At 40.4% G+C, this 11,138-nt stretch overlaps 1 protein-coding gene across 4 annotated transcripts in view; it reads right to left on the reverse strand.

Moving 5' to 3' along the window:
- Positions 1–11,138, reverse strand: part of MYO3A (myosin IIIA) — a 310,475-nt gene that overhangs the window by 158,383 nt on the left and 140,954 nt on the right. For all 4 annotated transcript variants that reach the window (XM_019508276.1, XM_019508274.1, XM_019508275.1 and 1 more), the window contains exons 9-12: positions 5,200–5,299; positions 2,529–2,645; positions 643–747; positions 467–550 (exon numbers count right to left, since the gene is read on the reverse strand). In XM_019508276.1, the coding sequence (XP_019363821.1) occupies positions 467–550; positions 643–747; positions 2,529–2,645; positions 5,200–5,299 (406 nt within the window). The remainder of the gene's footprint in view (positions 1–466; positions 551–642; positions 748–2,528; positions 2,646–5,199; positions 5,300–11,138) is intronic.

Consider the following 11,138-nt stretch of genomic DNA (forward strand, 5'->3'; position numbering starts at 1 on the left):
GTGTATGTGCTTGAATTGGTGATAGGTATGCATGTGCCTAGGCTGGTTTGGATGTGTATGTGCCTGAGCTGGTAGTGTGTGTGTGTGTGTATGTGTGTGCATGCACCTAATTTGTGTGTCTGTATATGTGCAATTGTGTCATACCCTCCTGTCTAACAGCGCAACACTGAGATCCTGAGAGTTGGTCTGACCCTACAGGGCAACACAAATGGGGGGAAAAATGCAATGAATGATGTGCATCATCCTTCCTCTAGCCTTGTAAATAATCTTTGGAAAAGATAATACAGTTTTGAGCCATATTACCTTTTCCACACCTGCTTCAAACCCTGAGCTAGCAGATTCCAATGCAGAATTATGGCCTTTGGTATCCTGCTATAGAAGTAGTGGAAGTTTGAGAATATGACCCAATGTGTTCTGGTTTCACACTTCATAAAGAGATGTAAAAACCTCTACTTTCAAAACTTACCATTCCAAGGACAGTGAGCTGCTGAACAAGAAGGTGGGCACTCTGTGTCTTGCCAGCTCCACTTTCTCCAGAAATGACAATGCACTGAAGAAAATGAAAGCAGAAGTCCATTTTCTTTCAGTTAAACAGAAAGAGGTAGAAAATATAAATCTGATTTTGTACAGCAGCATTTTTACCTGATCTGAATTGTATGTCACCATTGATTGATAACCAATGTCAGCTACAGCAAAAATGTGGGGAGGACTGGCAGTCCGTTTTGCTCCAAGATACAGTTTGGAATGCTGAGTGTAAGAAAAATGAAAATGTCATCAGTGTTTCTTTAATGCATCATTTGGATTATTTCATCAGAGTCCTTTAATTTTTATTGCTTGCTATAAAGGATCCTGAGTACACAAGTAGAGCTGTTTTAGAATTAAAAGTATAATTACTCCACTACCTATACCATGGGCTGTTATGTGCTTTGTGGATTAACATACCCTAAAGAGGAGCTAGCACAGCTACAAATCCCATTGTGCTTTTATTATAATGTAAAATTAAAATAATTAGGGCAAGATTTTATGTTTTCAGTCACAAAGCACCCAATTATAATTTCATTCCATTTTCTCTTCCCATCCTCCTAGTGTGTGCATGCAGTTTAGATGGCAAACTTTAGCAGATGTTCTCTTTGTATTTTCTGTAACTAGGAATAACAATGGCAATCTTGTATTTGTTCCTGACTCTCACATCAATCACCTATTGCTTAAATACCATGAGCAACATACTCAAGGATAAAGCATTAAAGTGTCCCTTAGGTAACCAGCTAATCAGTTAAATATATACATAGATTTCTCAGATTATCCAGATCAGATTATCTGTTGGGGGAAGGGGGAAGGAGAGAGGGAAGAGACTAAGGGAGGAATCTGATCTCCCCTCCTCTGTGGTGCAGAAGCAGAGCTACTTCACAGAGTCTGTTTCAGTCTCCTAACTAGTATAATCTCTGTGAATTTGGTATTCCTGTGTAGAAGGAGTAGGGTTGAACAGGTCTGTATAATTACAGATTCTCCAGATCAAGCTTTCACGTGGCCTGACTAGGACCCCTCATCCCTTCTGTGCTGTTATTTTAGGGCCCTCTAACAGAAGAGCCCTTTGTGTCACACAGGGGATGTATAGTCAGGCCCTCCCCATTCTTTAGTAGAATTATATCCATTCAGGCCTGTCCAGCCCTGTAGTCAAGGGGCCAAAATTAGCTTTTTACTGCAAGGAGAGTGTTGCAAAGCAGCAAAAAACACGAGGCATTTCAGAAATATAACATGAGGGGGAACAGAGAAAATCCTTAGCTTCTTTAACATCTGTTCTTCAATATTCCTCCTATTACACTTGGGTCAACAAGGACTAACCACTGGCAACAGTAGAATATCAGCATGAAATTCTTCTGGCCCTTCATGGAAAGCACAATGAGGAGCAAAAGTAGATGGTACAAGGTGCTTTAGAAAACACTGGGTGTGTCTACATGAGACGCTATGTTGCCATAGTGATGAGCTATGATGATGTAGCTTGTTGCTATGGTGACATAGCATTGGCAGGCAGGAATTGTGACGCTGACAGTACTGCACAGTAGCTTATTGCTACTGCCCAGTAGGGTTGGAAACAATCCATGCACTGCTGGGACTGCACAGTAATGGTGGTTGCTGTGCAGTCATTTAGTACTTGCTAAAGCAAGGGCAAATGCAAATACTAAATAACTGCACAGTAACAACTGCACAGTTGGAAATACATGTAGACACACCCTTGTATCTCTTCCAAAAACAAGACAATTGAAAGTTGAGGGTCTCAATGTAGACTGGGCTTCAGCCTGTTTGCATCTGTCAGTGACAGAGCATGGCTCATTTAAGGTCAGAAGTTCAACCTACAATAATGAAGCTACTTAGATAACAATGCTACATGAATTATTAGTAATTCTTTTATTTAAAGAGAGCAGGAGTAGATCATTAGGGATGGCTTACTCAGGATTTCATGTAAATGTTCATATTTCTCTGTAAATCAGTAAGAGTATAGGAAGAAAACGAATGCTATTTTTACAGACCTGTGTAGAATAAATATCTAGGTTCTGAAATGGATTGACAGCGATGAGGATGTCTCCTACAAAGGTATAGATCTGATTCCTGGCATAGCTCTTCTGCAACTGCTCTGTCACTGTGTTCTGTTGTAAAAAGAATAGGGAAGTTTCTGTTATTTTTTAAAAAATTATTTTGCAGATAGAAGAACATTCAAAATTGAGTATTAGAAGGAGAGGGAGAGAACACATGGGGAAGTCATCTTAACTTCATGTTAAAGCTTTAAATGACTCTCAGACCACCAAACATATTCAGATAATTGTATAAACATTAACCAGTGATTAATGTAGCCACTCAGTTAACAAAGGGTATACAAGGGGTTTTTAGGTCCCAAAATGTGATTTGTATTCATGTCTAGCCACCTCTGAATTCCCAGCCTGAATGAACTGGTGTCCATTCAAGGCTGGCTAACTTGGAATAGCCCCTGGTACAGGGCTTACACAAGACTTAAAATTATTCACTTGGAGCAACAGACACTCCTGAACCACTCACTCTGCCATCCAACCCTATGTCAGTGTACGATCATTTTTACTGTGAATAAATGTCTTTTGGGGATAGGAGGTGAGGGTGGGGGAAGGGGAAACTCATGTGATCTGAAATGGGGCTGGAATTATTGCATAAACATTTTAGAGCCTGTAGCCCTATCAGATACCCCGGGAAATACATTTTAGAAGACTCCCCTCTTCCAAATAAATTCTTATTTGGATGGTTAAATAACATTTTTATTCTCCTCCAGACAAATGGGTCTGGGAAATGTGTTGACAGTCACTGGCCCAATATTAATCCTATATTTAAAATAAGATATAATACAGATAAATATGCAGGCAGTGAGATCTTCTCAAACTTTTCCTTTTTGAGATTAATAAAGTGCTCTTCTGGCCTAGAAACCTACTTATCTGAAATACAAAAGTACAAACAATGACAGGTCATTAATAGACTGCAATTCACTCAAATGAGATGCAAAGTCATTATAGGCAGGTGGTGTTGGACTCGAGTTGATATGTTCTTGAGGGAAGAATGAGATAGATGTTTAAATCTCTATATGTGGCCTTCCTCATTCTCTTTATATAAATAAGAAGAAAATTGATCTCTTCATTGGTGGAAGATTTTAAATACTAGGCTAATGAAGTAAAAACAATCTGGCTTGTCTCTATTCGCTAATAGCTTATCCTATACTCCTTGGTGTATTTGTGTTACTTGTACAAAGAATAATGGCCAAAATCAAATAAAATAACCCTGTTTTTCTTATTTTATTCTAATATTTTGTATTATTTCATTTTATCTATTTTTGCATTGCCATATATTTTGTCACAGCAGGTTACAATACAGCAGATTAGTCAGACTCTTGACTGAGATGTTTCAGTCAGGGATCATCCTGCCTTGAGCTGGTGGTTGAACTAGATGACCTTGGGAGGTGCCTTCCAGCTTTACTTTCCTACAATCTTATGTTCTGTTTTAATTATTTTTGTTTAAACTGGTAGAATGTGTAATCCTACCGTATGCTTTTATCAATACTCATAAATTATATAATTTTATTATGAATTATATATATGTTTATTGTCAATTTCACTGTATTGTTTTAGCAAACACTGTAAATAAACTAGTGCTACTGTAGTATTAACTAATGTTAAGGTGCTTTGAAAATTTAAAGTACTCAAAGTGCAGTTATCACTATCCAATGATGACAACATACCTCAGAAGCACTGAGTGAACTATTATGGGCTGATTAATGGTAATATATCAGTAGAGTTTAACTTGAAGAGGGAGATTATGAATTATATTCTGCAATGATTCACAAACCATTCAACTGTGCAACATTTGCATTTCATCAACATCCAATCATTGCCTCTGTGAACAGTAGATAAAGCACTGATTCTTTTGTCTCTCACATTTACTAGTATAAATCAAAGGCAATTCCACTGAAGAAAATGGAAGCATACTACTGCAGAGTAAGTGTAAGTGTAAGTAGAGAATCAAACCTTCTGGCCACATTCCTCAGCAAAAGAGAGGTAAAGGAAACAATGAAGACCAATAAAACAAAGTAAAATGAAGCATATGCAAAGCAAGATTTCCAAGGGAATAGCTTTTGACACAGATATTTTGCTCGTAGTACACTTTCCCCTATGTGATGGTGATTACAAAACAGCACTAATTTTGTCTCTCAAATGTTGTATAGGTTCAAGAGTTGGTTGCACAAAAACATCTCCCCAGCTGATTCAATGTGGCACAACACCACTAACTTTAATGGAACTACCCATCATTTTATGCCAGCTGAGAATCTGGCCCATGATGATGTATCACCTTTAAGAACAAACTCCTCTGGATGCATGTCAAGTGATATTTGCTGTATCTGGAGTTGCCATAGTTTTAAGGTAACACATTGTCAGATTCCACAGTCTTTACTAGGGTAATTGTCATGAAACTTATGACAATTTATGTCAGTTGTGGGTACTCAAGATGCAGCATACCTTATCTCACATTCAATAAACAAGCAGAAATCTGTAACGTATCATTAGCTATTAATTAATTGCAATGTGAGAATGCAGGCCATTTAAACATCAAGAATACAGCAGGGTTTATTTTTCCGTTCATATCTGAATGCTCTGTTGCAGGAAACCTTTTACAAGTGAAACATCTCACCTCATCCAGTACCTCCAAGGTTGCTAAATCATCTACGTCCTCCTGGTTAGAAACTTGAGATTTATTGTAGTTCCCTTTCTTTGTATGAATACGCTCAAACCTAGAATACAAAAGCCATACACTTCCATGAAGTGAGAAAGCATAAATTGACCCTTCCAGGTACAGCTGTATCAATGTCCTGATGTTCTGAATTCAAAACAGATGAAGGCTTTGATCCTGCAGCTGATACCAGGAGGAATTTTTTTTCACATGGCTTCTACAGGAGTACAAGAATCAATTATTAGACGGGAGCTGGGTTATATAGAAAATATAACAATGCATATAATCATCATAAGCTAGTGTTTACCTAGAAAAGTGAACCAGATTATTATTATGGATAGGACAAATATGGGGTTATGTGGATGAATAACAGGGCAAGAATGATGTAGAACAGGGGTAACCAAGATAAGGACCATGGGCTGGATTTGGTCCATGAGGTCATGTTATCTGGCCCATGGGACTCCCCACAGGGCTGGAAATTTGGCAACGAGGAGCAGTGGAAGCATTCATTTCTATGGCTTTCAGGAGTCATGGAAATTAACAGTGCCACTGCCTGTCCTGCCAATAAATTTCCAGACTCCTGGAGAGCCCTGTGGCTCAGATGACATGTGGCTCCAGGCACTAGATCTGGCCTACAGACTAGCCCCATGCCAGACCTGGCCCATAGACTGGCACCACAGCACTCATCCAGCTCAGAGTCCAGATGAGTTGGCATCACTGATGTAAGCAAAACTCCAAGATGGAAGTAGTTTTTATAAAAAATATTGATCTAACAGACAGTCTTTTCCCCTAAATGTGTTCACTGGAAGTAGATTTTTTTTAAAATTTATTGTAGAAAACAATAGAGCATTTCAAAACTGCCCTTCATCCTAGCATGACTAGTAATTTTATATATCAGGGGAAGTATTTTGTGTTTTTAAATGGAACAAAGAAAAATCAACTTAGTGCTAGAAATAATGCAGAAAAATCACAGAGGAGCAGGTGATCTCCAGGGAGTTTCCTTACCTAGGGAAAAAGGCCACATTAGAGAAAGAGGAGTGGGATCCATCAAAACATTAATGAGGGAGACAGCAGGGGAAGCAAGATTCAGATTAGGCATATGTGCCGCTAGAGACCAGAAAAGGTCAAAGAACAGGAATTCTACAGGCTAAAACGGGTTACAGCCTATACTGAGTTTAGATGGACAAAAGCAGCAAGGGGCCATAGATTGGTTCAGATCTCCTGATCTGATCTCTCTCCTCCAGATGCCATGCAGAAAAGCACACAAATGAGGTTCGGGTGTGTCAGCTGTGAAGCAGAGATAACACAGAGACTCCTGCATGAATTTAAGCCAATTATCAGCTTGACTTCTGAAAAGCCACAGAAGGCCCTTTCATTTGCTCTGATTCAGAGACACTCATAGAACAGGGCAGGTGCTTTTATACCATGGAAGAATGGACAGGGTGCAGAAGGACAGAATCTACTGGACAGGTCACTCGAAGATGGAAGACTGTGAAGTTCCCCACAGCACAATGAAGGGCCAGGATGGGGGAAGGTCTCCTGCCCCCCCTGGCAGAGATGTGAGAAGACAGGTCCTCACTTAATAATATTGTTAAAGGGCAATCCTGAGACTTGGGGGGAGGCTTGGAGAGGACATCTTCAAGGAGTAGACAAAGGTGTGTGAATTCACAGGCCTTCAACTTGTATTTGTTGATTTTTCCAAAAGCCAAACTCACATGGGCTCTGGGTTCTGTCAAATCTATCCTAACAGGTTAATTAAAAATATTAGGGCGAGCTGAACTTGTAGGACCAGATCCTAGTCTACCTAACAGCCTAAGCAGGATGTTATTTCACCCTACTCAAATCCTTGAAAAACCACTAATGCAAAAGGTGGGTGTGTGACTCCTCCTCACCACTGCTTTTAATCACGTTGTCTTCAGGCTAAGATGGAGGCATGTTACAATTATAGACTTACTGATTGTTTTACAGGGACCTGAACAGGGTAGAACAGGATCACACTTAGGCACCTACCACGTGGATATTCCTGTTTATGTTTATAGACTTCAATATATATTCCTAATGTTACTACAGCAGAAGGAACTGGTATATCCAAGATCCAATCTAGTGGAGTGTACCTAATAGGGTGAACTGGTACACATACACAGGAGCTAGTCCATTGGGAGGGATGGTGCCTCACAGTTTTCTTAAGATTATTCAACACTAGAGTTACTGGCTCACTCTGCATGATGACAGACATTTCTTTTAGCATCACATCAACGTTTAAGTGAGCATGATGATTACTCCCAAAGGATAAGGACAGACATTACACATAAACTGGTTTAAGTGATCAGAAACTGGATGGCTGGTGGGTGGGCGGGGAGGAGCAGCAGCGGTGGTGGCGGTGAGAAGCGGCAGGCAGGGAGCGTGAACACAGAGCCCAGGCCAGTGCCTGGGCCAGGGCTGGTGGGGCAGGAGGAGTGTAGGATGCAGGGCCAGGGCAAGTGGGGCTGCAGGAGAGTGGGGCCCGGGCTGGTGGCCAGGGCCAGGACCAGGGCCAGTGGTGTGGCAGAAGTGTGGGGCCAGGGCCGGCAGGACGTAGGATGGGGTGGTAAGAGCGTGGGGTCTGGGCTGGCAGGTGGTGCCAGAGTGGCTGGTGGGCGGCCAAGAAGTGGTGGAACCAATTATATTTATTTACATTAATTTCTATAGGAAAATGTGTTTTCCTTAGCACAGTTCTGCTTAATGCTTGGTTTTGGGGAACCAATTAAGAGCGCTAAGCGGGGGTTGCCTGTAGGCTCTATTCTCCTTCATTGTGGGATAAAGGCAAGAGATAGCCATTTTCCTATTATTATTTAAAACCTTGTGGTCACCAACTGAACTGTCAATAATAAGATCAATTTTGCTCAGCTCCTGTAGGGGAAACCTCTGCGTTTCCCAAGGGTTTTTTTTTTAAATTATTTTCCTGAAGATTTTGCCACAGATAGGCACAATAGGGCCTGTAATTCACTACCCACATTTAAAACACTGGGACACTGACAATATGTAAGAACCATGGTACAACATCTAGATGAATGGCTCTGAAGGTATATTAAACTGTTCATAGGTGTGATCTTTTCTGTGATCCATTCCACTTCCTACAGGAGACTTGTATGCAGTAATAGTTGTCCCCAGTCATACAAGCTCCCCTCTTATAAAATTATGAAGCAATTTTTGGCTTTATATAGAACAGATTTTAAAATATTTAAAATAATTATAATGCTTATCATTTCATTGACAAGTACTACTTGACTTTATTTTCTTAAATATGTCAAAGGGGGTTATTGCATTTAGGGCCATAGCAAGTTCTTTGATAGGGAAAATATATGATTTCCTGTGAAATCTGGACATGTGAAGGAATTTACTTTGTGGAGCTACATGAAGGTCATTCTGTTTTCTAGAACCTATATCTCACAGCGTGACTTCAAAGAAAATTGCAAATGTACATGTAAAGGAAAGATGTAGGAAATGACAGTATTTCATTAAACTATACCTCATTCCACTTTTCCATCTCCCAAAGCAAACGCTTAGGTCAGGCACATTTTTGATTCCTCGCATCATTATTATATACTGGATGAATACCATGGACTCTTTAATTATACTGATTAGAAAGAATGGCATTTCATAAAACTTGCATCCAGCCCGGCTTTTCATTCACTCTGGAAAGTTAACAGCTGCATTACAGGAGGAGGAGAAAAATCCCAGTTTTAGAGAATACTATTCTCTTCCCCAATATTTTTGCTACTTTAAAAGATGGCTTATTCCCCAGGAAGGAGGAAATCTACAGATTCCCATGTGATCCTGTTTGATGTCTTCATGAAAAGTACATTGTTGTTTAACCAGATTATATTCTCAGTTTCCTATGTATAGGAAAGAGACAGTTTTGCAGAACACACAATATTTTTCTCTTTGCTGTCAAAGGGCACAGACCCCTTCAAGGGCAGTTATATTGCTTCACTTCCTTAAACCCCAACCATTTAAAAAAAATCCCTTAGCTGACATTGGCAATGAATTTTCATTATCATCTTGCACACGGATACTGAGAACTGAAATAATTATGCATCTACTCAGAGACATTATTTGTTTTTGGCATTAAATCCTGGAGCCATGTTCAATAAGCAATTCAGGCAGCTAAAGGCCAGAAACATCAGGCTAGTATGGACAAGAAAATGAGTCAAGGCAGTATTGTTTCTGCTCTGTCCCTGCCCCCACTTTATCTTTCACGCTTCAGTGAAAACAAAACCCAAGCCACTGCAGTTCTTTTCTTTTCAAATTGTCAGAATGTATTTAAGTGATGCCTGACGACTCCAAAAATACTGTGAAAAGTGGTGTGTGATTCATGATGCCCCACTGATCCTTTCTATCACTTGTGAGGTAGTGAAACAAACAATAAAATAACCCGTCTGGCTTGGAAAACTCAAAAACCAGCCACAGATTTGAAGGCAATTAGAAAAATTCTGGCTTTAACCTAAGGTATAAAAAAAAGACATTAAAAATAAGAAAGATACCTTTTGATTTGAAGGTGTTAATAGCAATAGGTCTCCAAACAGCTAACAAAATATAACTGAAAACAAAAGGTATAGAAAGACAGCACAACAGCCACTAACTGGGATTCTATGTTTCTTGCTGCTAACACAACAGGCTGCATAATACAACTGGGAAAATCATAGGGACACAAGCAATATTAATTCACCTTCTTGCACTGCAGGGTAACTCTAGAAATGGTACTGTGGGTTGTAACCTTGCTGTCAGGACTTACTTGTGCACAGCTACACATTGGGAGCAGTGTGAGGAAGCTCCAGGAGCTGGCGATGGAAGGAGGGAATGCTGGGCATAGGGCAAAGCCAGCAGTTAGTGCCTACTCCAAAGAGATGTGTTCTAGCCAGGAGGGGAGCCAGCGCGGAGGGGTTCAGTCAATACCTCTGACTTCCCAGCAAGTATCCTAAACCACCACAGGTCAGGCATTGCCCAGAATACTATACCTCTCCTGCTGAAGCTGGCTTATCGGGCAGCCAGGAGGAGAAAATACGTGGGGCCTAATCAGAAAGGAGTGTGTCTTGGTGGGGTGGACCTTGCCCTAGAAGAGAGATGCCTGGGGTTTTAGCCAAATGACATTTCTACATTTGCATTTAATGATCATTGGATGAAATGGATGGACTGTAGGATGCTCACTGGGGAAAAGAACCACAACCTAGGGCCCCTGACTTTGAAGGCAGTGCCTATCTTGCTGAGCTGCACAGAAAGGCAAATGCGCCCCTCCCTCCCCCCCTGCATTTTTGTACTCGCATAGAATTACGTGCCTTCTTGGGGAAGCAAAATCTAAAATCTATGTACTATCCAAAGGTAGAGCTGGAGCTGGTTTTTAGTTTCACTGGGCCTACATGACAAGGAATTTATTATTTCCCTGCTTTCAAGGGCTCTTGTGAAGGTAAAAAAGCACAGATTATGAGGTGCTCAGATACTATAAGAATGAGGAACATCCAAGCACCTATAACACAATATGCATATGGAATTAGTGTGCAGTACACTACAGAAAAGTATGCTTTTGGAAAGCCAGTACTGCTGTGCAAAAGAGAAGAGATTCACTACAATATGATGGTATTATGTGAGGCATAAACAGGCAATATCACAGTTAAGAATCTGCTGCTGCATGTTCTGGATGTGCAAATTTGTGCAATTGGAACAAAAACATCTTTACTTTGAAGGCAATATTAGGCACAATGAGACAGCTGAAATCCTATTTATGCATTTCAAGCAACTGTCCCCCAAGGCTCTGTCTTTGGACCCATATTGTTCAACACCTTCATTAATGATGGAGTCAGAAGCGGACTGGCTAAGTTCACCGATGACACCAAACTTTGGGGCAAAGCATCCACACCAGAAGA

This window comes from Gavialis gangeticus, unplaced genomic scaffold (assembly GCF_001723915.1).
Source record: "Gavialis gangeticus isolate Ggan-Ray unplaced genomic scaffold, GavGan_comp1, whole genome shotgun sequence".
NCBI lineage: Eukaryota > Metazoa > Chordata > Crocodylia > Gavialidae > Gavialis > Gavialis gangeticus.